General features: G+C 39.3%; 1 protein-coding gene and 1 long non-coding RNA gene across 6 annotated transcripts; both read left to right on the top strand.

Moving 5' to 3' along the window:
* The first annotated feature begins 76 nt into the window (after positions 1–76).
* On the top strand, positions 77–3,941 carry LOC122882756. Of its 2 annotated transcripts, none has more exons than XR_006379453.1 (3): positions 77–652; positions 781–1,601; positions 3,798–3,941. It is a non-coding gene; the product is annotated as an uncharacterized LOC122882756 (long non-coding RNA). The 2 variants fall into 2 exon arrangements; XR_006379452.1 differs by lacking the exon at positions 3,798–3,941 and adding an exon at positions 2,716–3,777.
* A 2,140-nt stretch (positions 3,942–6,081) lies between these two features.
* On the top strand, positions 6,082–15,656 carry LOC122882751 (ERBB receptor feedback inhibitor 1). 4 transcript variants are annotated; one of them, XM_044210470.1, is made up of 5 exons: positions 6,082–6,270; positions 11,025–11,098; positions 11,212–11,375; positions 12,211–12,290; positions 13,244–15,656. In XM_044210470.1, the coding sequence occupies exons 3-5, from the start codon at positions 11,329–11,331 to the stop codon at positions 14,263–14,265; spliced, it is 1,149 nt and encodes a 382-aa protein (XP_044066405.1). In that variant the 5' UTR covers positions 6,082–6,270; positions 11,025–11,098; positions 11,212–11,328; the 3' UTR covers positions 14,266–15,656. The 4 variants fall into 4 exon arrangements, with proteins under 4 accessions (XP_044066405.1, XP_044066406.1, XP_044066402.1 ...); XM_044210471.1 differs by lacking the exon at positions 11,025–11,098 and adding an exon at positions 6,558–6,645; XM_044210467.1 differs by lacking the exon at positions 11,025–11,098 and adding an exon at positions 6,558–6,739.
* Positions 15,657–15,765: the final 109 nt, after the last annotated feature.

Genomic DNA, 15,765 nt, shown 5'->3' with positions numbered 1-15,765 from the left:
AATTCAAAATTTTTCAAGAATGCTGAATATGTTACAGCAAACAATACTGGAAAAATTAACATTTCTTGTTATGGGATTCAGCTGTTGGCACTCATTTTGGGATTGCAGGTCTAAACTTGCTGAGGCAAAATGATGCCTGCAGGTATTTTTCCAGAAGCAGCTGCTGTTAATTGTTTGTGCCATCAGCATTTTTACATTTTTTACAAACATCAGTTTTATTGTAATAAAATCTAAACAAGTGAGTAGAGCTAAACAGTTAATGACTGAACACACAGTCTTCCAAATCCAGTATGACTCACATTACATCACACTCAGGTAAACCAATACTACAATTTTATCAGGAAACATTCCATCATGGAGGGAGGTGTCCTTAATAACCCTCTGAACACAGTAATGTAAACAACTGCACACCATTCTTGGACCTTGCAACACATCCAGAATGACTAATTCTGGAGTGTGTTCCAGAGTTCATACACCCAGATGGATCACGCTGTGTTGACGGTTGGACTGACAGTTATAAGACTACTGTGGCAAGAAGGGTGTGTAGAGAAAACTGAAGAAATGACGAAATGATTGAGTCACAGAAAAACTTTGTCCTCGTGCCAGGACGGAATTACAGCAGTGGTGTGAATTGGCACTCCTTCAGGCAAAGGTTCATTTTCCATTTTATGTAATCTGCATGGTAATTCTTTGAGCGGTTTCTGAGCAAACCACAGGCATATAGTTTCTGATAGAAGGAAACCTAAATTAATAATGTTAACCTCTCTTTATCTTTTTCAGAGTAATAATGATCAATCTGGAGGAGTTCCCTTATCCTCTCTTTATTAAGATGACTGGTCCTCACAAGAACAGGTTGGACACGGACACACAGAGAATGCCAGATAGACTGTCGACGTGCTCCTGGAGACAAGTTTGCAAACTGAGTCAGCAGCTGTATTTTTGAATGACTCAACCAGTCCACCACATAGCCCTTTCGTTTCTCAGAGCCCTGCCCTCAACTTTCCCTCATACACAGGCACGTACTGCTTACGTTTACGTGAGGCCTTACCTCACCAAATTATCACTTCCTCCCACTTTACTAGGGTATGTCTGCAAATAGCCAATAGTAATATAGAAATATTTTTCAGGGAGGTAAATCAGCTGAGTGGTCAATATTATTGGAAAGGTTATGTAAAGATTTATTTTATGTTTTATTTTATCTGTTGATTCTGTTTCTTCTCACTGTGTCTTTCATTTCACTTTTTTGCTTGAAGCTCTATGTTTTCCAATAATAATATAGACTGATGACATGCTGTGGCGAGTGATATGGTGAATTTTCTGCCAAGCTAATAATCCTGTGATCCTGAGTCATTTACTGTATGAATCAGACATGTTGCCGGGAAGAGACTCCTACATCTCCTTTGACTTTACTCAGACTCTGCCTATTTTCATACAGTAATAGCTGCTGGAGGGCTGTTATAATACCACACTGCGTTTCTCTCCCTTACAAGACAGAGGCATCTGTGAACAAGGAAGTGGAGGAGGAAAGCAAGGAGGGGAGCAGTAAACTGTAAAACATGATGCACTCTGTCGGTGACTCAACAGGAAATAATGGAGCGGGAGTAAGTAAAGTGAGAGAAGGAAAGGGAGGAGGGTGGGAGTGTAGGAGAGATAAAGTGAGGAAAAAAGAAGATTGACTTTGTCATGCCTTAGGACTCTGAGCTATGTTGTGGTAAAAGACAGACTGATGAGAAATTATATAATGGTTTTCTGAGGAAATTTGGAGGCTGTGAATACAGCTACTCTACACAGTGGAGTCATGACATGCACACACACGCAGTAAATAATCAGCAGTTGAAGAACAATATTACCAAACTTGACTATGTTCCATTGCCCTCCTGGAAATGTGACCCTGTATGTTGTGTGGTGATTCAAAAAGACTTTGACCTCAGAACAATTTGTGAACACTGCGAAGACAAGCAAATATTGACAGTGTCTTCCTGTCACATCCGTTTACCCAAAATGCAAAACACTCAGTGTCCTGGTGAGCAATCTTGTGTTAGTGCCAACAAATATTTTTTACTCTGATGCTATGGGGATTTATGCAGACAGTTGCAACTGAGGAGCGAAATAATATAAAAAAAATAAAGTCAAATGCATTGCCCATATATGGTTTCTCTGGATTAAAGTGCAAAGCCTATTTTCTCACTCATTTCAACTGAAACTCCTAATGAACTGGAGATCAGCTTCACAAAAGCTGCGGAAAAGGCTTCCTGCTGGGCCTGCAGACCCTCTGCCCACATTGAGGCCTGAAATCACTGGTAGGGAAGCTGCCCGGGCCTCCACTGCTGCATCCTGGGCAAAGAATCGCTCTTTTCATGCTCGGGTCGCTGCCGTTCATTGAAGCTATCACCATGAAATCAGATGTCACAGGGTTTAAATCACTTTAATCCTTGCCACTTCCTCAATCACTTCTTTGCCCGCTGTTTTTCTCCTTTGGTACCCTGGGAAAAAAGTATTTTGTTTTCTTGCTTTCTTTTATAGGGATAGTACCACTAAAGCTGTGCGTTTGTGTATGTGTGTGTTTTCCACCTCTAATCCATTCATTTGCTGTAGCTGCATTTTATTCACATGACACATTAGCAGCCTGTAATTCTAATTGTGTAATTTAAAAGAATGCAAATCAATTCAGCATCAGAATAGATTTCACAGAAAGTATTTTCTTTTGGCCCTCAGTGCAGTTCCTGAGCTACCCAACAATCAAAGGCAACACAAACATCATTTTTCTGCCCGTCCTCCTATTACTCCCGGTGGCTGTTGGTTGTTTGATAACTGAGCTGTCTCCTTATGGGATGAGGTCAAAGGCCGTGGTGCGAAGCCCACTCAGACATTTGAGGAGCCTGATTCCTTCCTGACGCCTCCAACTTGTCAGACCTAGCTGAAAATCCATTAAATTAAAAAAGATTAAACGAAGGGTGTGTTTTTCAAATCACACATTTGACTGCAGCGATAACGTCTGAATGAATGGTACTGATCCATAACCTAATCATAACTTTTGTAAACCTCTTTATGCTTTATTTATAAAACAAATTAATTAAAAAAAAATGTATATACACCCTCTTTTTGGCAGTCTGCTTTGAAATATAAACGTCAAACATGACTGTTCCATGTTAGGCTGAAGGAAGTGGTGGGTGGTAACAAATAGCAATAAACTAGACCTGAGAATTTCATAAGAATTTCTCTGTTTTTTCATAATTTTTGCAGCTTCAGACGTGAGTGACGATGCCCCTTGTTTCAGCTCTGGTCCCCTATTACAGTTTATTATGAGTTTACTCATCGACTCAAAAACTCATGATTTAATCGATAGGAATTTTAACTTCTTACACATGTAGCAACTGTAGCTGAGGCCTCTTTTTTTTACATAATCATCTATTTTACTTCTAATAAACGTAACTGTGATATAAGTCTTTTTATTTGTTACAGCCTCTAACATTGATTTATAGGAACGACAGCATGACGATTAAAAGGAATGTGAAACTCAAACACAAGACAGGTTGACCGTGACTTTGAAAATAGCAGCAGGCTTGTCTGTCAGCAGTCTGTAACAGGGCTCTAATTACTATTACATGTTTGTACACAGCTGGTTCCTCTATAAGAGAACTCCCTGTGTCACCATGTCAGCACATCAACCTACACAAATGTATTTACCATAGGACATGTATGTTAATACCTACTTACTTCATTTCCTATTCCAGCTCGAGACGTTGTTTAATGAGTGGTGGGCAGACATTTATCTTCTGAGATATGTCTCATTTCAGGGGTTATCTGCATTTTCTGGAGAGATGTGAAACAGATCTGCTCTACCAAGCCAGCTTGATATTTCAGGAATTATTATCGCTGTTCATTATAAACTTCAATGTTTCTTGTCTTTAATCAAATTGAGCTAATAAAAAATCATAAATACAAGGCCTTGATTTTGGTCCTGCTTTGATGGTCCATCTTTAATTTTGCAGCAGCATGAGGGAGTTCCTTCAGAGCAATCCATCACATCTTTGAAAAAAGCCCAAGAGGGGGGGGGGTTACAGATGTGGGAGGTGGGCTTCTGACTGCACTGACAGCTGTTAGGGACGGAGGTCTCTCAGAGCAGGAAATGACTTGACCTCCCCTGTGGGAGACTGGCCCACCCCGACAACAACCCCCACAGCTTTGAGCATCCTGGGTTCGCCACAAGCGCCCACAGAGGGCGGCGGAGCAAGAGCAAAGCAGCAGAGTTGATTCAATCTGCTGGTCCAGGCGGCGAACATTTGAAATTTGCCATGACACCTCTACACAACAAAGCAGAACAAATGACAAGACTAAGACCTTTAAGGGATAGTGAGTAATAAGAGTTTAAAAATCAAGATGTGAGCTGCACCATTACTCTTCAAAGACAAAGCCTTACACTTGTGCAGTGTGACAACTGACAGCAGTTTTACCTCTTTATGTCACACTGGAATTACGTACTAAAAATCACTTCATTGCACAACAGGAAGTTGATCAATCAGCTTATTTGCTAAAAAGTATGCGTATTCCTTTAAGCAAACAAATTACGTTGATGGAAGAGGGACAGTCGATTGCAGCAATAGAAGCACATTATATGTGGTATATTTATTTTGTGGGTTTGTGATTTACAGCAGGTATATAGGCATAAGGCATTCCACAATCCATATATGACCCTGTATGGATTTTATTTGAGTATTACAACAGTGGAACAATAAGACAGAAGGAGGGGAGGTAACAGGGTCATTTGGCATCTCTTTTATGATGTGGTTCTTTTATTCATCACTTAACGATATTTAATATGTCTGTTTGCTTGAGGGTTTATTTGGATTGTTACCACAGTAAAAAGATCATTTGGCAGTCTGGTGGAAGACTATAGACTCGGTGTGGTCTGGACTCTGTGGTAAAAACAAGAACACCCTGCACTCACTTCCCTGTTATTTTCTAGTAAATGGCCTCCTGTATTGTCCTTCTGCCTCTCTCAGCGTGGGTGAAGACAAACACAGACAGTGAACTCCTATGTGACACGCAGGCTTCAAAACAAGTCCCCATCCACCATAACTGGGCTGCCAATCTCGTACTTGTTCTTCTCTATCAGTCCTATATTGTACTCATGCCAAAAGCCACCCACACACTCAGACTCCCACACAGGTCAGATCAAAATTGTTTACTGCCTTATGAAGGGCAATTTCCCATAAACTCATTACACAAAATGATTCTAATTCTGGAGGTCTCTGGGCGTTGTTGCTATTTAACATTGTTTGCAAAAACTAAAAATCTGGCTTTCTGATTTATGAACATTTACATAAATTATCTCGGAATAAATGAAATGCTAAGAGTGCTCAACAGTATTGAGCATAGACATTTTTGCGTTTTGAGTTAGAGCCTTGAAGTACTGACATGGCTATCATTGATTTCCACAAATGTTCTGTTCCACTGGCAGTGAGGACACACATTTTGTGGATGATGATAGCTGCACCTGGACTCTGGAGTGAGTTTCTGTGTGAATTTAAGCTTATTTGACCCATATTTTGAACTGAAAATCCACCAGGCTGACTGACAACTTCTCTGGTTTACAGTGGTGGAGGAAGTATTTCAATCATTTAAGTAGGCCTAATTACTAAGTACTAATTATGCTGAATGACCTTGTTATTGGATTTTTATTGCTGATGTATTAATGTACATGCAGCATTTTAATGTTGTGGCTGGTCAAAAAAGAGCTGATTTGAACTTTTTACTGTTTGGTAGTTGAATCAAGAACAATGTATGTATGTAGATTTTAAATCTGCAAAGTGGCTACTGTTTTCAGTGAATTGTAGTGGATTAAAAAAAATACAATATTTCCCCAATATTGAAAATATGTGGAGTAGAATTAAGTTGCAAATGTGAATATTCAAGTAAGTAGGCTAGGCCTGTATAAACACACACGCACACGTAGTTATTTATGCTGGTTTATAATGGTTTTTATTTTTTAGGGGGATTTTTTCCCTTTAAGACGGACTTGGGTGGAGTTACAGTAAAGTGCTCGGGGTGCTGGATGCATTTATAAGGAGATGTGGAAAACCACGTCACCATGACAAAATGAGTTTCACCTCCCAGTGTTATTGACAGAGGAGGGATGTTGCACATGGTTCAGTTTTGACAGCGTGACTGGCTCGTACGCTACAATACAGATATATTTTCTCACATTGGACAGGAACAGGTCGACCGACCCCGGCTTTACCTGATGGACAACTAGTCTGCGTTTTCATGGTAAGACTTCCTTCCATTTAGCCATGAAAATAATACGATATTTGATGAAAGCTGATCTTTAAATCCGCTTTATTATTTGAGCGATCAGGAGCAGTGTTATATGTGATATGTGATGTGAACGGTTGAGCCTGCTTATTTAAACCCATACTTATATTCCTCGTGGGGAACTTAACCTTAAATATAAAAAGAATCGGGACGTCGGTCCAAAAATTACAGTAACTTTTGTTGTTTCTTTGTGAAGACCCTTTAGTTGAACTGTGTATGGACTGATTCAGCTCCTCTGTCAGGTTTATTTGTCTGTAAGCAGCGAGACAGACTGCTCTCCTGACCCGCCGCACGGTTTCCTGACGTCCCATCGAGATCGAGACGGGATGGGTGAGTCCTGGACTGCTCGGCCCATCCCCGGTCAGCCGCTAGTGGGCGCTGAAGAGCGAGTCAGCCAGCAGTCAGTGCCAAAATAGTTCAGTTGGTGTGTGGAGTTTGGTCCAATTTAATATAAGTGAAATATCGTTAATTCTACTGATAATAATTATTTATCTATCTATCTGTCTATCTACATACATGAACTGTACTGTATATATACATGTATCTACAGAATATCTATCTACTTATCTATCTATATCTGTAGCCATCTGGTTATACAATACAGAATATGTATTTTAATCTGTAACAATATGATTTCAAATGCACTGAAAATGTAGTAGTATTGATAGCCTAGTTACTTAGACTACTTCCATCATGACTCTAAAATTTAAATAAAAAATCAGGCAAATGTTGAACATTGTTAACATTATTACATTTTACTATGGTATTTAGTATGGCATTGTTACGTCACAAGATTGTTGCCTATATTACATCCATGAATGGTTATATAAATATTCTCACTCAGGTAATTTTTAGATAATCTTTTTATTTTTATTTTACAGCAATCACATTTGAAAGCTGCATATGAATTTGCTAGAGGAAATACAATTTTGGATAGCTGTAAATAGTCCAGCCTATAAATATTAAGTTTTTTTCTACCCTTTGCAGAAATGTAGGCATTGTATAATTACCAAATTATTATTGCAAATTTGTGAATGACAAGTGATTTATTTAATTCAAAGCATAACTGAGTCACTATTAGTCTACAGCAGTCACTCACTAACTGACAAAGTGGCACATTTGCTACGGCCCCCGGGGTAACTTCCACACCTGCAGGCTGTGAGCAAATGAGAATCAGCTCAGCTGTAATTTTTTTCTATTCTATTACCAACACCTAGTGAATCAGCTTCAATAAACAAATATGGCTTTTAATAATCTGAACAGGGTTTAAATGATTCATATCAAAACAAACTGCATGAGCATTATTACAGCGTAAACTACAGTATAGTTCATGAATGAAATGAGCCAATCCCAGAGACTAATGATTCATCAGTATCCACCCCACAGTGAGGATGATTTAAGTGTAGATTCAAAGGTTGTATTTTTCACATGCTCATACAATACTTTGTGCAGTGAAATGTAGGGTGGCATAGGATGTGCTAACAATGCTAGTGTGTAAAAAAGAATAACAATTAGAATAAGAGTAAAAATTGGACTCAGAAAAATGTACATGAAGTATAAAAATAGATAGATAAGAAAAGTTATTAAAATGCTAATGTGTATATTGGCCTGTTGGGTGGTGCAATTTTTCCAGTATATAAAAATGTGAATGAAAAGATTGAATTCCCTGTTAGAACTAAATTTATTAGATATACAACATTTTGGTAACGGACCTAGATAATAAAAATATAAAATGTACTTATATCACACGTGCAAGGTAAACTATACAATTTTGTACATGCTCAAAGATTAAGGATGTTTTTACAAATGATAAAGAGAACTAAAACTGCATTTTAGTTTTTAGTGAGATGTCCTGTTCACAACACAAGCTGCCTTTTTCCCCCCACATGCCACAAGGTTGGATCATGCCACTTTTATCCCATCATGCTGTATGCAGTCTTTATCGGTTGAAGTGAATGGTTTAATGAACTGCCTCTATCAGGCTTAGCCCTGTCACATCTACAGCATGGGCCTCACACATATGACCCATTAAGAGCCAATACACGTAGAGTATACAGTATGTCTGCAACAGGTCGGGTTTGTTAGTAGACTATAAAACATTGTGAAAGCCCCAGTCACACATTTATATATCTTGCCTTTAATAAAACCATCTACAGTTGTCTATTCAGATTATTTTGTTAAAGAAACTTTCATCTAGGCTGCAAACACTGGTGTTGAGAACTGGTCTTTTAAGTCACATACTACTACATTTTTTACTGCATGTTGTGGTGGAAATATATAATTAAGGCATTTGGTAGGATTTCTGTACACCCTGCTAAGTTTCTGGCTGTTACTTGGCCACTAGGGTTTACAGCAAGTTGTAAGTAGGTGATGTAAAGCACATACTTTATGCCAGCACCATCAATTAAATCATCTGTAAAGGTCCGGTCAGTGAATGGCCTATTGTCTGAAAAAAGTGCGGTAGGGACAGCCAAGGACAGCACATCAAGGCTCCTGCATGAGATAAACAAACTGTTTTTTAGCCTCTGGCTTGTCCCTCCAACAGTTCCACTACGCACAATCCTCCTGCAGGGGATTTGCGGCACAGGCTCATACCTTGGCAATGTCTGCTTGTCTCCATGGCGTATCTTCAGTCTTAACCTCATGGGAGAGTTCACTTGTATTTTCAGGCTTGCTTCACTGCGCACCAAAGTGACACAAAGGCCCATTCATGCCCGAGAGTGGCTCCATTCACGGACACTGAGTACTTGCTGGTAGAATTCATAATTGTTCAGCGTCTTCCATCTCCGAGGCTCACTGACGGAAATGATGCCACAGTGGGTTGTTTTAAGGATGACAGAAATATTCAAATAGACGCATGGGCCACTGTTTTGTTTGTGGTGGGTTTTTGGTTGCATTATGCATGCTCTGCATTGTTTGCTTCCCACATTGGCTGTAGTCTAATACGTGATATGAAACAAAGCAGGACTTTGAAGAATAAGATTGCAGTGTGATAGTAAAATTGAGACCTTGCCCTGCCCTCCGGGCGAGTAGGAGGGTTGGGTTACTAATTAGCGGTTTGCAGATGAAGCATCCGTCAGTTCTCATAAAGTAAAGTAGTCCAAACAGTTGGTGTCCATGTTAGATTTGCATTATAAATATTGTTTTAAAAGCTAGAACAATAATGTGGAAAATTCAATTTCAAATTAAAGTTACCGAGAGTTATTGCATTGCTTTTATTTTATTTTTTTATTAGATGCCCAGTAAAGTTTGACTGGTATTTTCTGATCATGAAGCTAAATGAAGACGTTACTTGATTTGCCTCTGACGTGACAGAGTCAGGGCCGCGGGGTACTGAGCAGCATCCCTGCTGGAAGCCAGAAGGGAATGAGTACTTCGATAGTGGACTCTGCAACAGGGTAGAGACCTGCTGACACGGGGGCTTTACTCAGTTAAACTCCTTCAGTTGTCAAATAGTCTGTTTAACCTAACCTTTGACCTTCCACCTTGTGAGTAAAGCCGATATTTTATTACCCAATAAGTAAGAAAATGAAATTATCGTTAAGCAATTTATCAAACATGTTGAACAAGCAGAACAGAAACTTGCAGAAATGCAATGACTGCTCCACCCACAGTCAACTCACTGTCCCCTCTTAATCCGCATTATGAGCTTATATATTATCGGTTATGGTATCGGTATCGACCACAACAAACACATATATGGGTTATCTTTATCGGCCCTAAAATTAGATATCAGTGCATCTCTGAGGATGACCATCATCTGACCCAGAATACATGCGTTCATCTCCATGCAGAAGTGATATCAGTTATCATATTCATGTCATATAGGAGGCAGAATGCAGCCATTATATATGTAGTAAAATATTAGAATGGCGAGCGAATGAATCAAGCGACGTGGAGGCATTTGTGTCTATATAAGAAATACATTCAACTATGGAATGACATGTCTTTCTTTTACTCATTAGCTTTTAAAACTGAATGCACAACTTTCTCTAGGTCACGACCTGCTAGTCTCTAGAACACTTTAATACAGACATGTATCATTATCTCCTTAAAAAACACCTGATAATAATTTCACTGACAAGATATTTCCTTGTCAGTTGTAGTGTGATGTCTTTAAAAGTACTTTTTTAAAAATTATACTATATTATTATTTAATAAAGTAAAATATATTAAAATCCATAGCCAAAATTTTAATCAAACCTACTTGTTCTTAAGTGTCTAAGCACTGTGCTTTGCACTGTGCCGTCTCAGTGGTGAAGTTTGTCATTCAGCATCACAAGAATGCTGCACAATTAGCCCCTGTTGTAAGGGTGGATACTGCAGGGTTTCATGGTCACAGAGAGGAAGGAGGGCAAGAAGTGCTCCTGCCCTCCCACATCTGACCCAGAGGTTGTGCAATAGCCTGCTCATCAGACAAATGGCTTTAAGCTGGAACCACAAAGAGATACACATGGCAGCTGCCAGAGCAGACTGAAGTAGCCTAATTTACTGGGCTTTTCTTGTGACTGTTGTTTCTTTGAGGCTCACCTAAAACAATGCAGTGTTTCAGGAATGTAAGTTGTTATTTACTGTACCTAGTAAATATTCAAGTAATTTTCAAGATGAAAAAATCTATTTCTTAGTACTCTCTGTATTTACCTCTGTATTTAGGCTGATCTTTTTCAGAGTGAGAAATGTATTAATAATATTAATTATTGAATCCATAGGTGATACATGTGTTTGTGCTTCTCTCTGAGTATCTGTTCTGGATGAGTGCATGCAACTGGGTGTGCTGGATGGGGTAAAGGCTAATTCTGACACACCTGCTATAACAAGATATGATTGTACAAGTTTTCCTGTTACTCAGGAAAAGGTGAATCCCCTAACACTCAGTTTTCTGTTTGTCACCAACAGCTTACTACTGGCTAGAATGAAGCCGTGATGGGTTTGATGGAGCTGACTTGTGTTGGAGCTTTACACCGATACCAAACAGACCTTCATGCTTTGTAAAAACACAGTTTCTGCCACAACATGGGCGAGAGTCAGAATAACTACTGGGGACAGCATGACCTCAACAGGTACGCAAACACAACTCCAATATCGAAATAAACAAAATATAAACAAGAATAAGTTATTATTATATAGCGTGACAATACAAAAACTACTTTAACTTTCATCACACAATATCAGAAGTATAATTCTGGGATAATCCCTATTAAATACTTTGCACAGTACTTTTATTAGTTCAGTACTTTATGCCTGCATCCTAAAACAAATCTTTAAGCTGTTATAAAAGATCAACACCTGCAATTGTTTAAAGGCCATCTGACATTCACTCACTTTCACTTTAAATTATTCTTAGAGTTAATCCTCTATGTGTCTGTGATCATAATCCATCATATTCTTTCATAATGTCAATTTTATTTAAATAACCCAAAATCACAAATTTACCTTTACAATCTGTACAACATATGACGCCCTCTATCCTCGGACCTTTCACATCGGATAAGGAAAGACTGAAAAAAACAACAACATATAATGGGAAAAAAGGGAAAAATCTCAGCAAAAGCAACAGAGGAGGGATCGTTCTTCCAGGATGGACAGACATGCAATAGATGTCCATGCAGAGTAGACAGTATTAGCAATATTAAAAGATAATATGGAGAAAAAGAATGACAATATTAGGTAAATAAAGAGCAAACATACATGAAGGCTCAGAGAAGACGTCAAGTAACTTGCAATGCTGTTACGTAATGTAAATACATAAAGGAGAGCAGAGCATATGTTCTGTTAAAGCAGATATCATGCTTGTTATTTCACATATAATGACTTACTCATGACAGGTTATGCGCAGGAATGATTTACATGCATGCACAACTCTGTATGGAGTTCTCAACCTCTCTTGCTTTGCAGAGTGTGCTTTGGCCTGAGTGCTGGCATGGAACACAACCCAGCGGAGCTTCAACAACAGCAAATGGCCAAGGAATTTAACTGTGAGTCTTTTAGACATTATTTTTTACATATAGGTAATTATAAAATGATTTTACCACAAAGAAAACTACAGATTGAAACCTGTCTACAACTAGCACCAGTTCAATTAACTTAGATGCATATGATACTTGTGATCTAAGGTAATATTTCTTATGAATATTATAATATTAACATTAATCTGTAATTATTAATAATAGTTGTTAAACCTTGAGAAAGAAGGGAACATGTGTTCAAATCATTAACTTTCTTAATGTTGTCATAATTTTTAAATTGGGTAAAGTCATACATTTCTGCTAGTATAAATCTATATTCTTAAGTTCGTTTTGGCTTGACAAACTAGAGTTTAAACCCTGTTTGACTAATAAAACAGCATGTAGACATGGTTTAGGTATAGGTTTAGGTAGTTTGTCATCACTGGACTGAGCTGTGTAGCAGGGAGAGCGGGTGAAGGAGGAGGGGAAGCTTTTGCTCCCTGGTCACCAGCTGTTCCTGCAGTCTGGGGCACGTCGGATGTTTCCACAGAGAAGGTTATGGGAAGCTCCGTTAAGATTATGGCCTGCCCAGTAGATAATGACGATTCCTGTGTTAATCAGGGTGTTGTGGCTGATGTTTGACGAAGAGGGTGATAGGTTAAGCGGTTGTTTTCAACATGTTTTTACTCCGGTTTCCTGTATGGTACCTTCAGCAAAACAGGAGTTTTTTCTAAGCAGAGTGGGCAGCCCATTCCCCCTGGTATTTTTTCCCTCCTACACCATCACTACACTCGAGTTAAGAGGGTTTTTTTTCTCATTGCAAGTTGTTTTCCATGTTTCTTCCTCTGAGAATTGTTTCTGCACTGAAGGAAACAACAGTGATAGCAAAACCTTGTACAAAGCAGCGGTATCTTGGTGTAAAGTACAATTTAGCATTTCATGAAGACAGTTGTTTAATACATGATTGTTTTTCCCTTTCCCAGGCAACATCTCCCTCTCCCAGCCTCCTTTCTACTCTGATACTTCCCGTCTAACATGTGATAACATACTGCAGCCCCATGAGGGAGACCAGGTGGTTCCTTCTTCCCAGAGACGGACAGTGTTTGGGAGCCACCAGAGGGAAGCCAAACCCCTGCCGCCTCTGCCTGACCCTGAGGAGCTCATGTCTGATGAGGCAGCCGACAGTGAGGTGGAGTTTTTTACCAGTGACCGACGGCGCCTTTTGCCCAAAAGCTGCCCCAAGGCCATATGCAGGGGCATGAACAGAGACTGTGGCCAAGTAAATTATGCCTACCAGGAGAGCTCGTTGCAGGCAGGTGATGCTGGGATTGGCTCCATGGCTTTCTCTTGGCCAGGCAGAGAGGACAGACCAACAGGTAGAGGAAGCGGGTTTGGAGCCAACATCTGGTCACTAGCTCTCCAGAGGGAAGACCATCAGCATGTGGTGTCAGCAGTCGGGGACACTTTGTGTAGAAAACAGCCAGACCAATGCCAATCACCCAGACTCCGGTTTTCCTGTTCAGGCCCTCCTTCCCAGCCTCTCCACAGCACAACCACAACCTGCCCCACTGACAAGCCCCAAATCCCTCCTCGTATCCCCATCCCGCCAAAACCTCCAGGTCTTTTAAAGAATGCGACTGCCAACGAGGACAACAAGCCTCCCAAAATTCCACCAAGGGTCCCTTTAGTCCCACCCTGCCCACCACGTACCCCGAGTCCCAAAAGCCTTCCAATTTATATCAATGGTGTGATGCCTGCCACACAGAGTTTTGCTGCTAACCCAAAATATGTGAGTAAGGCATTACAGAGGCAGCAGAGTGAAAGGGCGCCACCTGCAGCTCAGTTTTCTCCCTGCATTGTTCCCATTTTGAAGGATGGCAGACAGGCCAGCGCTACGCACTACATCCTCCTGCCGCCGGGCCGACCAGCATGCTCGAACAGACGAGAAAGACTCCTGAGTGAACCAGCCAGGACAGGAAACAGTAGCGTCTGGCAGAACAGATAGAAACCCTAACTTATGTGACTGTCTGAAACTTGAGTACAAAACTGTGACTCATAAATAACCAAGTGATACACTATTGTACATAGTGCGTGAATACATCCACATGCTACATTCACGTCATATTGGTGTTAGTTTCAATGACTGATGTATTTCAAGATCACTTAAGTCAGACAACACTGTGATGTTTTTGTCTGTTTTTAACTGAACATTTTACCGGTCAGTATTTGAGCAACGTTTCCTCTAGTTCAACCTGTAAAACATCATAACATTCCAGTATTTTCACTAATAGTAGAGAATTTTTTTTTTTACCTCCTATAACCATTTTCAATTTTGGTTTACTGAAATACTGCAGTTTTCTCCCAGGGAAAATGTCTCATAACTCATTTCTTTTTGCTCACATCACTTAAACAACCTGAGCTACTATTATATTTCTTACAAGAGAGCAAATAATTACTGTATGTACAAGCTGGGCTTGTACAAAAGTGTTCATCCCATGTGCGTTATTTTTTTATGACAATGCTGCTTGAAATCTTATAATGTATTGATAGATTTAATGTTTTACCGAATCATTCTCACATTAGGATTTGTGGTAACTTTAACCATGAGCAATGTGGCCGATATTAGAATAAGACAACACAAAGAAAACATGCTTTGAACTACAGTGATATAAAACACTTGCTCAAGCCTTATGCAGCTTTCACTATCAGAAAGCTGATATCTTTTTATTTCAAAGTTACACCTGGCTACAACACTCTCATTTCAAGCATTGACCTTTGCACCATATTCTATGGTCACATGCACAGTTTAATTAAGTTTAATTTATTTCAAGGAACATTCTGTGAGCCGAAGACAAACAAAAGAGCAGCAGCAAAATTCTGAACACATGACTGAAACCTGCTGTCACCCTTAAAGTGATTGACCGGTCTTTTAATACATATGAAGAACACTAATCAACAAGTCATTAATGTTTTCTGAGGCTGTTAAAGGTTTTACATCAGTAGTGTTTGTATGCAGAGGAGTAAAAGAGGCCTTTATTTTCAGTTATGGTCAGTTGACAAACTTAATCACTATGAAGAATTATTTTAATTATGTATGTGCATTTAGCTCAAAAAATGTATGTATGGTCAAAAAAGTACAGACTGGGCCTTTAATGCTTCTTTTGTGTGTGTGTGTGTGTGGACATGGAAATCATGTTACATTTTCACTGTTGAGGTGCAGACCCACGTTTAAAACCTTTGTTACATCAACAGGTTGGAAGTTCTCATGAAGGTATGTGTGTCACATTTGGCTCAAGGGTGTATGTAAATTCATAATGTTGTTTGTTGTCAAAAGCAAATAATTGTAAAATTGTGTTTTTAATCTATTTATAGAAATAAAATAACTTATTCATTCTATGATAGGCTCAATGTTCTTTTTCCATACCAGAACTATATGTACCTATGGAAAGCATTTTTTTTTTTGGCTGGCCTGTTTTGCCAACGTTTTCAAATCTTTTGTTATTTT

The sequence above is a fragment of the Siniperca chuatsi genome, linkage group LG10 (genome assembly GCF_020085105.1).
Source record: "Siniperca chuatsi isolate FFG_IHB_CAS linkage group LG10, ASM2008510v1, whole genome shotgun sequence".
Lineage (NCBI taxonomy): Eukaryota > Metazoa > Chordata > Actinopteri > Centrarchiformes > Sinipercidae > Siniperca > Siniperca chuatsi.
The sequence above is the reverse complement of the archived record's forward strand: the minus strand, read 5'-3'. Positions and strand labels throughout refer to the sequence as shown.

What these genes read in the sequence shown, in the direction of transcription:
- LOC122882751 (XM_044210469.1), top strand. Translation starts at nt 11,329, where the DNA reads ATGGGCGAGAGTCAGAATAACTACTGGGGACAGCATGACCTCAACAG. An exon ending in GGACAGCATGACCTCAACAG is followed by an intron (nt 11,376 to 12,210) that starts GTACGCAAACAC and finishes CTTGCTTTGCAG; the next exon opens with AGTGTGCTTTGGCCTGAGTG. An exon ending in AATGGCCAAGGAATTTAACT is followed by an intron (nt 12,291 to 13,243) that starts GTGAGTCTTTTA and finishes TCCCTTTCCCAG; the next exon opens with GCAACATCTCCCTCTCCCAG.